General features: G+C 34.7%; 1 protein-coding gene and 1 pseudogene across 4 annotated transcripts in view; both read left to right on the top strand.

The window, feature by feature from the left end:
• The window catches only part of MFSD14B (major facilitator superfamily domain containing 14B), a 91,184-nt gene that overhangs the window by 48,749 nt on the left and 24,797 nt on the right, over nucleotides 1-17,638 (top strand). For all 4 annotated transcript variants that reach the window (XM_023522569.1, XM_011378970.2, XM_023522568.1 and 1 more), the window contains exons 3-4: nucleotides 2,710-2,772; nucleotides 17,195-17,322. In XM_023522569.1, the coding sequence (XP_023378337.1) occupies nucleotides 2,710-2,772; nucleotides 17,195-17,322 (191 nt within the window). The remainder of the gene's footprint in view (nucleotides 1-2,709; nucleotides 2,773-17,194; nucleotides 17,323-17,638) is intronic.
• On the top strand, nucleotides 8,871-13,480 carry LOC111731108 (annotated as a pseudogene).

The following is a 17,638-nucleotide window of genomic DNA, read 5'->3' as shown; positions in this document are numbered from 1 at the left end:
CATTTTCATTTTTTTTTTAAAAGCTTGTAGAGATGAACTGTTTTGTTACCACCTGTCTAAAGGTAGGAGACAGTTGCTCCATTAAGATATTATCCTGCCTCCCTTTTTTTTAATTCACAGGACCTTAGTTGCATAGAATTAATCATAACTCTTTATTCATGATATGTAGATACCATTATGTTTTATCCTACTTATTTTATTTTAAAAAATTATTTCTGTAACATTTTTAATGATGTGTTGAATACCTGTGAACCCATACGTAACCCAAGAAGTAGAACATTGACAACAATTTACAGATCTATATCCTCTGCCTATCTCTTACCCTTCTTCCTCCACAAAGGTAACCGCAATTCTGAATTTTGTATTTATCATTTACTTCATTATTTTCTAGTTTTATCTCATTGTTATATATATAAACACATACATAAATCTGAATGACATTTAATCTTGGTTATTTTTGAACTTTATAAAAAGGATATCATGTATAATGCTTATGTTGTCTTCTGGGGCATACTTTTTTCCTATTGTGCAATTTAACACAACTTATTTTTCTGTTCTGTTGGTGGACATTTTAAGTCGTTTCGAATTTTTTCATTGTTTACCAATGCTTCTATAAACGTTCTTGTACATGTGTTTTGGTGTTTGTGTGCTTCATTTTCTTTTGTAGTTGAACATTGCTGGATCATAGGTATGCAAATATTGAGTTTAACCAGATTTTGCTAAGTTTTTTTCAAAGTGATTATACTAATTGAGATTCCCACCAGCAATGTATGAGAGATCCTGTAATGTAGGTTCTATCTAAAATTTGAGTTTAGAGAACACTTCTTTGTCAGATGTATTTAGTGTATTTGAATTCAGTTGCAATATTATTCTTTGTACCACAGCTCTAAGTTGTTTTTTTTTTTTTATCTTTTTCGGCATTGATTGTTATGTTATGGTAATGTTTTCTTCTATTAAAAGTTTTCTACTCTATTACTGTCATTTTTTGTGATTACCATGGCATTACATGTAAACTTATTAAAGTCTAATATTAATTAGTGTAACTTCATCCAGGATAAATTAGCATAAATGAATTTAAACATTTTGAAATTTAAAATATAAAATTTAAAACTTATATTTACCTAATTTATGCTTCCATTGTTAAGTATTTTAATATTGTACAATTGAAAGTAAAACCTACAAGGCACATTATTTTTGTTTTGTAGCATCACCGTTCATTTATATTTACCGTTTTCTTTGCTCTTTATTTTATTTTGACTCTCGGATCTTATATCTGGATAATCTTTCTTCCTCCAAAAATATCTTTTCTGTTTTATTAATTGGAATTTGTAAGTTAGTAAACTTGTTTTGCTAGTTCAAAAAATGTATATATTTGCATTTGTCCTCAACGGACATTTTAACTGAATATAGAATTTTACCTTGGCATTTTGTTTGGTTTCCTCATTAGATAGATTATAAGATAGTATGCTCCTTGTTTGAGTTCCATCATTACTGTTACAGGACCATCTGTTAGTCTAACTGTTCTTCCTTTGAAGGCAATCTGTATTCTTCTGGCTGCTTTTTAAGAATTTTTCTTTGATTTTTCTGCAGTTTTAATTTGATTGCGAGTGTGGATTTCTTTTTATACTGCTTAGAATTTGTTAGGCTACTTCTAATTTTTACACTGAAGTATAACATTGGTTCTAGTACATTCTCAGCCATTGGCTCCTAAAATATTGTCTCTTTCTCATTCTCATTATAGGACAAGTTTAATTGACCTTGCGTCAGACTTCATTAATTGGATCCTCTTTGTCTCTTACCTTCCTCTTTCATATATATTTTACCGTTCATCTTTCTGTGCTACATTCTGGATAACATCTTTTGACCTTCTTTTGAGTTCAGTAATTCTCTGTTCAGCTGTGTCTAATCTCCTTAAACATATTCATTGAGTTCATAATTTAATACATTTTTTCTATTCTAGGATTTTTTTAATCTGTGTTACTTTTTACAATTTCTAGTTTTTACAAAAGTTTTAAAAAACTTTTTACAAAAGTTTAAAGCTTATTTTCTATATTTTGATACATAGTGATTATATTTATTTTAAAGCCTATGTTGAGTAATTCCAAAATATGAAGTCTTTGAGAGACTCTTTCTGTTTGTGTTTTTATTTATTGCTATTTTTCGCTCACGATGTCTTATTTCCTTTTGTATCTGATTACCTTTGATTATGTGCTGGTCATTATATTTGAAAAAAATATGTGTATGGTTGATTTGAAGCCTAGATGATGGCCTTTTCAGCAGTGATTTTAGATTTCTTTTTTTCTTTTTTCTTTCTTTTAAGCATATGGAGGAGGTGCTACCAGTCTGGAATCACAGTAATCCAAATTTAAGACTTGACCTTTCCTGGGCTACCTAGGTGACATAAAACTGGGTTGCAGGTCCCTACCTGGGTTTGCTTTTGGTACCTGCTTAAACTATTTTTGCTGCAAATACTTTTGTAGCAAAAGCAACTGAGTGCCAGGAGTATCTTTTTAGGTTCTTGCCTTATTTAGATTTCTGTGTCACTATCTTTTCATACTTTTAGGGTATTTTTCATATTCCATTGATACTTAAGATTTTTTCATAGCATGATTCCATCTTATTTACCTAGCCTGTCACTAAACAGAGGCAGAAATCTTTCCCTTCAATTTGCTTTTGAATTTGCCTTGATGTTTGTTTGCTTTTTTGTAGGTTCTACATGAAACGTTTCCTCAACACACATTCCTCATGAACGGTCTCATTCAAGGTGTAAAGGTAAGAACAGTTTTTATATGGTTCATTGTGAACGAAACCAGGAATCCTTAGTCGTTTAACTCTGGAAGTTTAAATGGGATTTAGGAAAAACGATTACTATTTGTTCTGGAGATCTAACTCAATTTTTAGCTGGATTTCAGAGTCAAAATAAAATATAACCCACATCCATAAGGCATAAAATGATTTACTGGGGAAAGCAGTATTTTGTTTTTACTAATATGTAGATAGCAATTTCTAAAGGATTTAGTTTTTTGAACTTTTAGTTGCTCTACCTATCAACAGAATAAAATGGACAAATGTTACTATCTTCTTTTGAACTATACTTTGAGATTGAAGAAGGAAACATCAAGATTTAGTTGGGTATGTAGTCTTTTGGCAAGGCTGGTATTTTAGTCACAAGTTTCTGAGTTCTCAACCCCTTAATTTATTGTTTAAATTTCAATGTGATATTTATCAGAAAAGCTTATAAATATATATTTTTAATTTAAATATATTAAAATACAATGTTATGTCCCATCCCACATTAAGTATACTGATATAGTGTCTAATATGTCCTTTCCAGCTTAGATAATATCAATCTCTACATAATTTTACTTTGTGCTAAACAGCACATTTAAAATTAAAATTATGTCCTAATAATTTGCCGAATTGGATTCACAGTTTTGAGCAGCATAATTGTTATGAATACCATTTATTCTTTGCCTGTTGTCAAAAAGAATTTGATAATATTTACAACAACATAAATAAAACAAGGCAATTTAAATAAAGACCGAAACAAGAATTTTTTAATAGTCACTGAAAGCAAGAGGAATATTATCAAGAATCTGGTGTGTGGTTGTTTAAGCACCAGTTTATGAGCAGTATTGATAAAAATGAAAACTAAAGGCAGAAGAGTGAGCGCTGATAAAAAATATATGTTTATCCTTACAATAGATTCTTGAGGAAGTTACTCAGTTCTTTTGTCTTGTGGCTAGCTAATAAAATGTTTTAGTCTGGTTCTGCAAAATAAAACCAACTAGGTCTATATTCTAAAGCTGAGCAGCATGCTACACTTTACACTTTCACTAAGAGACAGTCACAATGGTATTCTTTAAAAAAAAGAAAAAAGGTTTTGGTTTTATTCAAGGGCTTGGACAAAGACTTATTCAGCTTCAATGACTCTTGAACTTCAACTTATTGAACTTTAATAAGGACTTATGTACTTTATTAATTGGTTATTGTATATTGATAGAACCCTACAGCAAAGCCTAGCTCTATTAAGATATCTTAATATGCATGCGAGCACAGTAGAATGAATATGGCTTTAAATTGCTTTAGCTTTAAATCTCTGCTCTATACTTTATTAACTATGTTACCTTAGTCTTATAATTTAACCTCCCTAACCTCAGTTTTATTATTCATGAAATGAGGAAGACAAAAGATCTTTCCAGTAGGGTGGTGAATATGAGGATTAAATTAGCTAGTATATGTATAGCTATTAGCAAAGTACTTGCATGTGCTAAATACTCAATAAATGTTGCAAAGAAAAGTATGTAAAAACCAAAAACTGTTAGAAGGAAATCTTGAAAACCATTTTTCATACTAGTTGGGGGAAAGATTTTCTTTTTTTAGAACAAGAATTCATAAAGGAAAAGGTTGAGTCATTTACATATTTTAACTTTGGTAAGTCAAAACCATCATCAGAATTAAAAGACAAATAACAAAACATTTTTCAACATACATAAAAGAAGAAAGAATACATAAAAACATTCTTAGAATAAAACTATTGGAAAGTGCCTGTATCCCAGAAGGGCAAAGAAGGACGTAAACTGGCAATCTACAGATGTCAGTGTAAAAATAAATTTATCACTCGTAAGTAATGAATAACAAGTTAAATGAGATAATATTTTTACATACAAATTGGTTAAAAAGTTTAAACTGACCAGGACCAGTTCAGTGTGTGTAAATTGGGTCCCCTCCATGCAGTGTTGATGAGAGGATAAATTGTTAATAGCTTTAACAAAAGGCAGTATTTTAAGATCCTTAAAAATATTCACATATTTTAACAAAGTAATTCCATTTCTAGAAAATCGTTCTAATCAAGTATAGTTATTTAGAGATTCAGGTAATAGGCTATTTGTAAATAGACACATGAAAATAATTAAAATACCTTAAAATTGAAAGAATAAATAAGTTGTGGTACAGCCATACAATGTAAAACAGACATATAAAGAACACAGTTTTGAAGAATACCATATAAAAGGATGTAAAACTATATGGTACAATTTCAGTTTTATGTGGCCCAAAATACATGTATATTAGCAGAGAGAAAAAGTTGAAAAGGAATCACCTGAAGTTTGAAAATGTGTGGTTTTATGAATGACTTTTAGTTTTCTTTTTTCATCTTTTGTTCATCTTTGTAGATTTTCTACAGTTAACTCTTACTTTGTAAGTTTACTATTCCAATGCATGGAAGAGAAGGTTTAGATTTGAGGTGAGCATCAGTAAAGGATACAAGAGTAGAACAGTTCTGCAAATTCTTCTGTTTTAGTTTGGAGTGTTTTGTTTTTCAGTAGCTTTATTGCTATAATTCACATACTATCCAAGTCACCCAGCTTTGATTCATCAGTACACAATCAACTTTAGAGCATTTCATCACCCTCAAAAGAAATCCTGTACCCATTCGCAGTCACTCCTTGTTTCCCCCCAATCTCTTTAGCCTTAGATAGCACAAATTTACTTCTCTATTATTTGCCTCTTCTGGACATTTTATACAAATGGAATCCTACAGTGTAATGTCTTTTAGGACTGGCTTCTTTCACTTAGCACAGTATTTTCAAGGTTTACCTGCATTGTAGCACATATTAGTACTTCATTCTTTTTATGGCAAAATACTATTCCATTGTATATCACAGTTTATCTATTCATTAGTTGATAGATATTCAGGTTGTTTCCAATTTTTGGCTACTGTGAATAATGCTGCTGTGAACATTTGTATACAAGTTTTCATGTGGACATGTTTTCACTTCATCCTTCATAAATACCTAGGAGTGCAACTGCTGGGTCATATGGTAACTTTGTTTTTCTTAATTATGTTTTCAAATTGACTTATTTCTTAACCTTATTTCTGACAAGTAATATATGTTCCTTATCTCCTAGGCTTCTGCAAAATGGGTGGCTCAAGCCTTGGACAACAATTTCTTTTATCTCTACACTCCCTTGACGATATTGTGAGAATTATTACTTTCAGCTCTCTAATATATATCTTCCTAGACCTTGGCCCAGAACTCCATACTTATATATCCAGTTGCCTAATTGACATCTCTTTCTATGACTGAATAGCATCTCAAAGTTAACATCTCCAAAACTAAACTCTGGTTCTTCCCCTCCAGCCTTACCAACTCAGAAGTCTTCCTCATTTCAATTACTGGTCATGCCATCTTGCTCAGATCAAATCCCTGGGGTCAGTCTTGACTCCTTTCTCTCTCATATCCCAAACCAAATCCATCAGCAAATTCTGTGGTTCTACCTTCAAACTAGATCTATAATCAAAACACTACCTAGTCCCCTTTCAGGAGAGCTCTTGATAAAATGTAAGCCAGCTTGTGGCTTTCTTCTTAACCAATCCTGCTTTATTTTCTGGCAGCATTCATATTCTCTCCTCCACTCCCTGCTCACTTCACTTCAGTTACAACTTCATCAACCTCTGCTTGTCGAGGGCTTTGCAGGTACTGCTTTTCTACTTAGATTTCTTTCTGCTAGTTATTGACAGGCCTCACTCCCTAACTCTCAGTGTTTAGCCCAGATGTCATTTTTTTGTGAGGCCTTATTGACTGGTGTCTTGAATAATGTATCCTGTTCTCATCACTCCCATTTCCCCTTCTCTGCTTTGTTCTTCTCCAAAACATTATCATCTCACTTCTGACATGCCGTATATTTTGCTTTATCTTTATCATGTTTTTATGTGTCCTCCTCGCCCCTCTTCTTTTAGACTGGCACTTTCTTGAATGTGTTGAATTTATTTGCCTTGCTCACTACTTTTCCCAGCACTTATAATAGTTTTGACACTTGATAGGTGCTCACTAAATCTTGTCAAATTCACATTTCTTTCCAGTCTTTTTTGTGCGTTTTTAAAAATATTTTTTATTTTTCAATTATAGTTGGCATATAATATTAGTTTCAGGTGTACAACATAGTGGTTACACATTTATACAACTTACAAATTGATCACTCCAATAAATCTAGTACCCATCTGACACTGTACATAGTAACAATATTATTAACTATATTCCTTATGCTATACTTTACATTCCCATGACTATTGTGTGCTACCAATTTGTACTTCTTAATACCTTCCTCTTTTTCAGCCATCCCCCAACCCTGCCCCATCTGGCAACCCTTAAAATTGTCTCTGTATGAGTTTGTTTCTGTTTTATTTATTTTATTTCTTAGATTCCACATGTAAGCGAAATCATATGGCATTTGTCTTTGTCTGATTTACATCACTCAGCACCGTACCCTCCGTTTTGTTGAAGATGGCAAGATTTCATTCTTTTATTTATTATTTATTTTTATGGCTGAGTAATATTCCATTGTATATCTTGGCAATTATAAGTAATGCTGCAATGAACATATGGATGCACACGTCCCTTCAAAGTAGTATTTTGAGTTTCTTCAGATAAATAGTAAGAAGTGGGAGTACTGGGTCCTTCTTTGTCCCTTGTTATAACCTTTGTTTTAAAGTCATTTATGTCTACTATAAGTATTGCAACCCCAGATTTTTTTTCATTTCCATTTTCATGAAATATCTTTTTCCATCCCTTTAGTTTCGGTCTGGTGTCTTTTGATATGAACTGAGTCTCTTGTAGGCTGCGTATGTACAGGTTTTCCTTTCTTATCTATTCAGCCACCCTATCTTTTGATTAGAGCATTTAATTCTTTTTCATTTGAAGTACTTGTTGATAGATCTGTAGTTATTGCCATTCTTTATTTATATTTTTGGTACATATTGTTTCCTTCTTAAAGAAATCCCTCCAACATTTTTTGTAATACTGGTTTAGTGATGATGAACTCCTTTAGCTTTTTCTGTCTGGAAAGCTCTTTATCTGTCCTTAAATTCTAAATGATAGCTTTGCTTGGTTGTAGGTTCTTGCTTTTCATCACTTTGAATATTTTGTGCTAAGCCCTTCTGGCCTGCAGAATTTCTGTTGAGCAATCAGCTGATAGTCTTATGGGAGTTCCCTTGTGGGTAACTGTTTTTCTTTTACTGCTTTTAAGATTCTCTCTTTGTCTTTAACCTTTGGCATTTTAATGATGTGCCTTGATATGGGCCTCTTTGAGTTCATCTTGTTTGGAACTCTTCTGGATTTGTGGGCTTGTATGTCTGTTTCCTTCATCAGGTTAGGGAAGTTTTCCATCATTATAAATCTTCAAATGGGTTTTCAATTTCTTTCTCTTTTCTCCTTCTGGTACCGCTATGATGCAAATGTTATTATGCTTGATGTTGTCCCAGAGGCCCCTTAAACTGTCCTCATTTTTTTGGATTATTTTTGCTTGTTGCTGTTCTGATTGGGTGTCTTCCACCATCCCATCCTCTAAATCACCTATTTCATCTTTCACTTCATACAATCTGTTGATTCCCCCTAAGGTATTCTTCATTTTAGTTATTGTATTCTTCATTTCTGACTGGTTCCCTTTTATGTTTTCCATCTCCATTTTTATGTTTTCTATCTCTTTTTTAAAGTTCCCCCTCAGTTCATCAACTCTTCCCCTAAGTTCATTTAGTAACCTTATAACCAAAGTTTTGCACTCTGCATCTGGTAGACTGCTTGTCTCCATTTTGTTTAGTTCTTTTTCTGGAGCTCTGTTCTGTTCTTTCACGTGGGACATGTTTCTTTGTCTCCTCATTCGGACTGCCTCCCTGTGTTTGTTTCTCCATATTGTGTAGGGTTTCAAAGTCTCCTGGTCTTAGTAAAGTGGCTTTATGTACTAGGTGTCCTGTGGGGCCCAGTGGCACAATCTTCCCTGGTCACCTGAGTGAGGTGCTCAAGGTGTGTCCCTCGTATGGGCTGTGTGTGCCCTCCCGATGTAGGTGCCCTTTGGTTGCTGTTTGCGCTTTGATGATAGCGATTGACCTTCAGGCTGATTGGTTGTGAGAACTGGCTGGGGAGGGGCCAACCCGTCAGAGCAAGATTCACTTTAGCTGGGCTCTGGTGGAAGCAGGCCACTGGATGTGCCAGCCCAATGGCCTTTTGGAAGGGGCCCAGCTACAGGCCAAGTTCAGCTGTAGCCTGTACACTTCCATGGCCTGCTCAGAGTCACCAAGCAATTCACAGATGGCTACTACCCATACTGGGCTTAGAGGTGCCTTGAGAGGCCAGCTTCTGCTAGTACTGAGCTTGGGGCTGCTCAGCAAGAGATACAAGGCATGTCATGGGGAGATTTTTATGGTATAATTAGTGACTGCTGACATAAGAAAAAATATACCTCTTCCAGGTGATTCCCTGAGATGCCACCTCGGCATGCCAAGGCCAGATGCTCTTTCTTTGAGATTTGTGAGCCTTTGAGAGATTTTAGGAAAGTCTCCAGCATAAACCAAGACAGGCCATTTGTATGAAAAGAAACACTAGAGGCAGCTTGGGTGCACCAGCATGCTGAGAAAGGTGGCATCTCAGGGAATCACCTGGGAGAGGTGTACTTTTTTCCTTATGTCAGCAGTCACTAATTGTATCATAACAATCTCCCCATGACATTAAAAATTCTATGAAATACAGGCAGCCCTCTCTTTGTACATTCTACTACGCACACGTTTTATTTACCACAGTCCAGTTAAATAACACCAGTTTCCCCAATACCACAGTGAATTTTCATTACCATGTTATGTCAGCTGTGCATAACTACATAAAGTACAAAATGCGACTAGCTCCTCAGTCTACAAAACACTAAATAAATAATAGATGCACATTATTATTAGTAACGAGTCACAGAATTTCAAAGTGTCAGTATCTGGTCACTGTGCATGTCTTAGTTCAGGCACAGACAGCAAAGCATGTAGTAGTTGTGTTGCCTACTGGTGTTCAGTGATAAACTACATGACAGTTTACAAAAATGGATCATCAAAAGAGGGAATCTGCCAACAAAGATGAAAGTGCAATAAGAAACAAATAGTGTACACTTGAAACTTACTGGATTTGTTAACCAATGTCACCATAATAAAAAATAATTTTAAAAAAAAGATATAAAATAGAAATAGTAATAAAGCTGGAAGTGAGACCCCCATAGAACCTCAGTGGAATTATGGAAGAAACAGCTGACTGGAACATGTTGGAGGAACTTTAGATGTGCGGCCCAAGGACCTTAGTGAAGATAAACTTATCAGCATAAATGAGTAAAATGATTGTGAAGAAAAGGATAAAGATGTCCCAGAGGAAGTCATGCCAGCAAAAAGCTTCACATTACAGGAACTCTGAGAGAGAATATTTCATGACATTGTAAGCATAAAGGACAAAGTGTTAAAAGCTGATCCAAATTTAGCAAGGCAAAATTTGCCAATGCATGGAAGATACTCACTGTGCATCATACATTATTTGACTTATGAAGATGGTATACACTGCTCAGATGACTCTTGATAAGTTTTTACAAAGAAATACATTTTTAAATTTAATTCTTAATGTTTAAATTACAGTGAAAATAAATTTTTCACTGTAATTTAAACAAAAAAATAAATGAAAAAAATAAATTTTTTTTCATTTCACTAAACATTTATAACTGACAGAGTTTTCAGTGTTCTGACAAAAAAATTCTAAAGATCATAGAACGAATTACAGTTTTTCTCATTGGTTAAAATTACAAGATTTCAGCTTCTACAGTTATTTTTATAGTCCTATACTATCATGCAAGGCAAGAACTGATTGTATTTTTTGAAATGGTTATATACTATTCCATTGTATGAATGTGTCATAATTTATTTATCCATTACCTATATAAATTGTTTCTAATTTTAAATTATTGAAGATAATTATGTAATAATTTTTTTAAAAATAAATCTTTGTATTCTTTATTGTTTTCTAAAAATGGAGTTGTAAAGGTATAGCTAGTAAATAAAAACGTTTAGGCATTTTTAAAGGTCTTACATATATAGTACCACATTTTCTCCTAAAGCAATTGTGCTATTTCACACTCCCACCAGCAGTGTGTGTGTGTCTGTCTCACCATGTTCTCACACAAGTATGACTTTTTAAATTTTCACCAGTCTGGTAGCTTGAAAATGATGTCTTTCTGTAAATACTAATAAAATTAAGGTTGAATACTTTTACATATATTTGCTGGCTACTTTTATGATGTACCTTCCAGTTTTTTATTTTTCTAATGAGGATTGTTTGTTTCTTTATTTCTAAACAATGTACTTTATGATAATCCCCTCATATTTTATGCTGATTAATTTAGTATTTGTCCATCTTAATTATAAAAGAAAGAAAACTCACTTCTCAGATTCCCAAAGTCTTACCTTTCTACCGCTTTTCTACTGCAGTTTTTGTTTTTATGAAATTGAAACGTGGTAGACATTGTTGTATGAATAACAATAAGAAATCATGTCAGTCAGGGTTCTCCAGAGAAACAAAATTGATAGAATAAATATATATGTAAAGATTTATTTTAAGGAATTGGCCCGCATGATCATGGGGCTGGCAAGTCTGAGATATGTAGGGCAGGCCTGTAGATTGGCTGGAAACTCAGGCAGGAGTTGTGCTACAGTCATGAGGAAGAATTCTTTCCCAGCATAGAAATCTGAAACTTTTCCTCTTAAGGCTGATTGGATAAAGCTCCTTATGCTATTGAAGGTAATACCCTTTAAAGCTAATTGTTGCAGATGTTAACCACATCCACAGAACACCTTCACAGCAACACCTACACTAGAGTTTGAATAAAAAACTATGTACTGTAGTCTAACCAAGCTGACGCATAAAGCTAACCACAGAAGTTTTGGCTACACTTCGAAGTGTAACACCATACTGAGATGCTATAGTTTGACCACTGGTTAACACGAGCAGATGGAGTGATTGTAATCATTTTCTTCATTAAGACCAGCTGGTCTGATTGCCTTGCAACTTCTTGAAGCTTCTTTCTTTAGTGTGTTTTATATTTATTACAAAATTAGATAGCTTCATCAGTGTCCCAAACTAAACTAAGTATGCTGGCTGTCCAGGGTTGATTTACAATTAGAGTAATAAGTATGAAGAGGGAGCTCTAAAGTATACAATCTTAATCTGGTCTAGCTTTGACATCACAGCAAGGGCTTGGGAAAAGGGAGAAAATAGACCTAGTGAGCCAGCTCAGGGCTTGGGTTCACATGCAGATGTGCTTCTTCTTAGTCTAGATTTGACCATCAAGTCTGACCAAGAAGATGGCCACATAGATCTTCTGCCAAAACCCTCGTCCAGGGACATTTAAAGATCATATTATCTCCTAAAGCAATTGTGCCATTTTTAATATGTTAAGAGTTTCTGTAGTCCTAGGAGTTGCTGCTAAACTGCCCATCCTGCTACTTAAATGAATTAAATTATCAGCAGTATTTAGCATAGTAGCTTAGCATAGACACACACAGAAATTGTTAGTTGATGCTTTTAAGAATAAAAAAAAAAAAAAAGATACCTGTAAAGTCCTCTCAAAGATACTCTTTGGATTAATAAGTACAAAAATGTTTTTCATACATACACACATGGAGGGAGGGAGAATAATTCTTGCTTTCTTAATTTGGACAGAAACTTGAATAAAGACTATCCTTTTTGATTTTTCTGTGCTACCCAAAGAAGGGTCCATACGGCGTTGTTCTTGGTTCTCACGTAACTTAAAGGGAAACCATCACAATATCTGGAGCCCTTGATGTCCTGCAAATGAAGGAGGAGGATGTCCTCAAATTCCTTGCAGCAGGAACCCACTTAAGTAGCACCAACCTTGACTTCCAGATGGAACCAGTACATCTACAAAAGGAAGAGTGACGGCATCTACATCATAAATTTGAAGAGAAGCTTCTGCTGGCAGTTCGTGTCATTGTTGCCATTGAAAATCCAGCTGATGTCAGTGTCATCTAGGAATACTGGCCAGTGAGCTGTGCTGAAGTTTGCTACTGCCACTGAAGCCATTCCTGTTGCTGGTCACTTCACTCCTGGGACCTTTACTAACCAGATCCAGGCAACCTTCTGGGAACCGAGACTTTTGGTGGTTACCGATCCCAGGGCTGACCACTAGCTTCTCCCAGAGGTATGTTATGTTAACCTTCCTACCACCACCCTGTGTAAGACAGACTCTTATGTGCCATGTGGACATTGCCATTCCTTGCAACAACAAAGGAGCTCACTCAGTGGATCTCATGTGGATACTAGCCTGGGAAGTCCTGCGCATGCATGGCACCATCTCTTGTGAACACCCGTGGAATGTCATGCCTATTCTCTACTTCTGCAGAGATCCTGAAGAGATTGAAAAGAAAGAGCAGGCTGCTGCTGAAAAGGCTGTGACCAAGGAGGAATTTCAGGGTGAATGGACTGCTCCAGTTCCTGAGTTCACTGCTGCTCAACCTGAAGTAACAGACTGGTCTGAAAACATGCAGGTGCCCTCTGTGCCTATTCAGCAGTTTCCTACTGAAGACTGGAGTGCTCAGCCTGCCGCTGAAGACTGGTCTGCAGCCTCCACTGCTCAGGTCACTGAATGAGTAGGAACAACCACTGAGTAGTCTTCAGATTCTTAAACAAAATGGAAATAAGGTTGACAGAAAATAAAATCTCTTTAAAAGAAAAAAAAAGACGTTTTTATTATCCGTAAATAAAATTGTTTAAAAATCTTCTTGAGAGATGATTTTATGTTTTAAGTACAGGTGTTTATAACAGACTGCTAATTTATCCATTTATTAAAACATGTTTAAGAAAACTTAAGTAGGTAAGTGTAGTGCTTTATGTGCTTTAGGTTAGAGACACTGAAATGTCAACAAGTTAGCTTAATAGCCGTTTTGAATTGTGAGCTTAGAGATTAGGGTTCAGGTTTTGGAGCTACCTCACACCTGAGCTAAATCCTGCCACTACTGCTTATGAGCCCTGGGCCTTAGGGTAGTTATTTATCCTAATAATTACCTATTTCTAAGGGTAAGACATTCATGAAAGCATAGAACAATTGGCATATATGATTGCTAGCCGTTATTATGATTATTACTATCTTGGAATCAATTTGAAGTAATGGCCCTACTCCTTCTAAGAATAAGGAAAAAGCCTGTTTATATTTTAATTAAGTAAATTGAATTGCTCTTTTTTTCTGCTTTCTTTCAGAGAATTTTTCCCACTTCTCTTCCCACCACAAAAATAAAAACACTTCCACCCTTCTTGCCCATATTGTTCTTCCCTTGAAGTCTCTGTTCTTTGACCTTCCTCTTGCTTCATAAATCCCCTTTTCTGGACTTTAGTTAAGTCACTTTGTCATGTTTCTCATTTGCCTTGTTAAACTGATTGATATGCACTCTAGAAAGGGAAGTTCTATACTGTGCAGGGTCTCAGTGGGTTCTAGGTCAGAAAGGTGGCCCCCGTTTTAATTTTATTTTTATGTGAAAAGATTTGTCAGTTATATAAATAAAAACTACAATTATGAGAGTTTTCTCTTTGATCTACTTTTAAGAAATGAAAGATATAAAAGTCATTAATAAAATACTATATGAAAAATCAAAATGACTCCATCTAATTTGGGGATAACCCATGGATACATGTTGCAAGTTCCTTGTTACTTATTAAGGAATACTGAGAATTTTGTCATAAGATGTAACAAAATCAACATAATGCTTTTGTGATTATTCATGCATAGGATATGGGGAGAATTTGAGTTGCCCAACCTCACATTCCTAGCTGAAGTTGAAGGCAACCTTCTGTCTTCCTATTTCAGGTTTCATACTATAAATATGTATTCTTTTTCTAGTCTATTTAGTGCCTTTTTTTTTTTGCTTTTTTTTTTTTTTTTTTTGCATTTTTGTGCCTTCTGTTGCTGCTGAATTTGCTGTTTATTGTGGGACAAGTGTAGTGGTGAAGTACTGTCTAATATTTCTAAGTGCAAGAGGGCCGTGGTGTGCCTTATGGAGAAAATATTGTGTTAGATAAGCTTCATTCAGGTATGAGTCATAGTACTGTTGGCTGATAGTTGAATGTTAATAAATCAGTAACATATTAAGTGAGGTACCTTTCAACACAGAAACACATAAACCAGGGTTACGTATTGATCAGTCGATGAAAATATGTGACCAGAGTTTTGCAGGAATCTAACCTTGTGTTTCTCCAGGTGCAGTGTTTATTTGCTAATTCAGTATTTGTGGCAATCTTGTAGAGCATAATTACTGTAAATAATGAGAATCAACTGTATTTCTGATAAAGTCCAGGACTTTGATGTCAGTCTGGTTTTGATTTTTTAAACATTTTGTTTTCATTTGCAAATTGTGCTCTGCTGCATCTTTAGTACTGATGAAGTACTTGCCCAGTCATTCAAGGCACAAATGTCCTTCTTAATCTACTTCTCTAATAATGTGCCCTGGATAGAATCTAGGGCCAGACTGAGTAGTGAAGAAATAACTCTGGGACAGAAGAAAATCTTTGATTTTTAGGAAATACAAGTTTTCCATAGAGGCAAGCATTTTATTAGATTGTATTTTAGCATCTTAATATAAAAATTAGGTTCTCACAGAGGATATTTTCAATATCTGTTATTGTTACTGAGAATTTTATTTAAACAATTTTATTTAATGAATGGATTAAATTACAATTTAAATTCCTAATCTAGAAGACGATATCTTTTTTTTCTGTTAAAACTGCATTATTTTAGATATAACTTTAATGCTTGGCCTTCTCATAGTTTAAAAATAGCATACATTCCATATTTTAAAGCATTGTATAAAATCTGAAATCAGAACTGCCCAAACCTTTTCCAGGGTTCTTTGTGTTTAAAGAATTTTTGTTTTGTTTTTGTGGCGGTGGTGGTTTCTACATCCTTTTCCTCCTAAATTTCTTTGAATTTTTTTTTTACCAGTTGTATACTACCCAAGTAATCAGATATTTGATATTTTTAGAGAATTTTGAAGCAACATAAGATTTTCTTTTCTAAATTTTATGAAGCTGATAGTCACAGTTCCTGAATTTGATCCCTGCTTCTTTTTGTTGAAGGAAATCATTTAATCCTTGATTTGTTACTCTCTTGACACAAGAATATACCAAATGCCCTAGAAATCCACTCTGGCTTAGATATTACAAGAATTAATATTTTATTTGAGAGGGGTCAAAAAGCCTTTCAGCTTTCCTGCTCTCCACAAAGTCTTTCTCTCACCTCCCCTTACTTCAGTTTACTTGTCTCCTGGCCACAGGCTCTGGGTTTACTGGTGGCTAGTAAGGATTGGAATTTTATTCCCTTTCTTCCCAGCTATGTGATCTTGGAAACTGCTATGAGTTGATTTTCTCTTAAAAGTTCTATTCATTTCACCAAACCTCTTTGAAAACCCTTATTCACCAGGCCCTGTGATAGGTCCCAAGGGTACAGAAATGAAAAGAAACCATTCTTCTGACCTTAATCTGTTTCTAATCCAATAGAGAAAATAGATAAATAAGTAATTGTCATACAGTGTTACAATTACGATAAAAGAGATAATGTACCAGATGGAGGGAGTTTGTCTTATGTGCCCCTCCTAAATGGTATGAGTTATGAAGAATGACCAGTAGTTTACCAGGTCCAGGTGTAGGAAGTGCATGCAGGCACAGCAAGGGCCTGTGCAAAGACCCATTGGCACAAAGGAACATGGTTTATTGAAAAACCTAAGAAGTATTGCATATAGCAAAGCATAGGGTGTGTGTTAGGGCCAAATTTTGGAAGATCCTGTTTTTATATGCTATGCTAAGGAATTTTTAAAACATATTATGAAAATTCAGATACACAGAAGTAGAGGATAATATGATGAATGCCCATGTACTCATCACCCAGTTTCATTGTTTATCCCTATTAGCTTACAGGCGCTTTGAGAGTAGATGGTATGTATTTGTGTGTCTTCATTGCACCAGTTAATTCAGAGCTTTGCACATAATAGATATGCTGTACATATTTATTAAAATGAATTAAATTTCTGGCTTCTTCCCATATACTTGGTGTATGTTCATCTTAAGGGCCAACTGTGGGTGTGTATATTTCATATCACCTCTATTGCAGTTTCTCCCAGAAAACAAGCTTCTACCCCTTTCTTCCCTTTCTAAAAGCATGTTTAGAAATTCTGTTAGAATTTTTTAAATGACGCTTTTTATTTAATGTCTCAAATTATTCTGTTTGGGGGCCAATAAAATGAACTGGAGCATTTAGAAATTCATTTAGAAAATAAGAATTTCAAGTAATTGGTGAATCATATTATAAATTTGACCTTTGCTTCTCTTTTCTTCTCCAGGGCCTGCTCTCTTTCCTGAGTGCCCCGCTCATAGGTGCTCTGTCTGATGTGTGGGGGAGGAAGCCATTTCTCCTCTGCACTGTCTTTTTTACCTGCTTCCCAATTCCACTGATGAGGATCAGCCCATGGTAAGTGGCTCAGCCCCATTATCATTACTATCTATTTTGGGTCAGTTACAAGTAACACACCTACAGATCACTTAACCATTTCAAAGCAGTTGTATCTGTGTTTTCATTTTGATCTCTTTGATAATACTGAAAGCCAGTTTGGGAAGTTGCCATCATGCCCGTTTTATAAATGAGGAAATGAGATTATAGAATTAAGCCTAAGATAAGTTATTGAGGTAAAAAAAAAGAAATAAAAGGTGTTGCCATGAGTTTGTTACAGGATTGGGTCTTGAGAGGGGACCGATGATACCTGTACTCACTGCTGTGGCTCAGTTGA

Source organism: Pteropus vampyrus, unplaced genomic scaffold (genome assembly GCF_000151845.1).
Source record: "Pteropus vampyrus isolate Shadow unplaced genomic scaffold, Pvam_2.0 Scaffold349, whole genome shotgun sequence".
NCBI lineage: Eukaryota > Metazoa > Chordata > Mammalia > Chiroptera > Pteropodidae > Pteropus > Pteropus vampyrus.
This window is presented reverse-complemented; position numbering and strand designations above follow the sequence as displayed.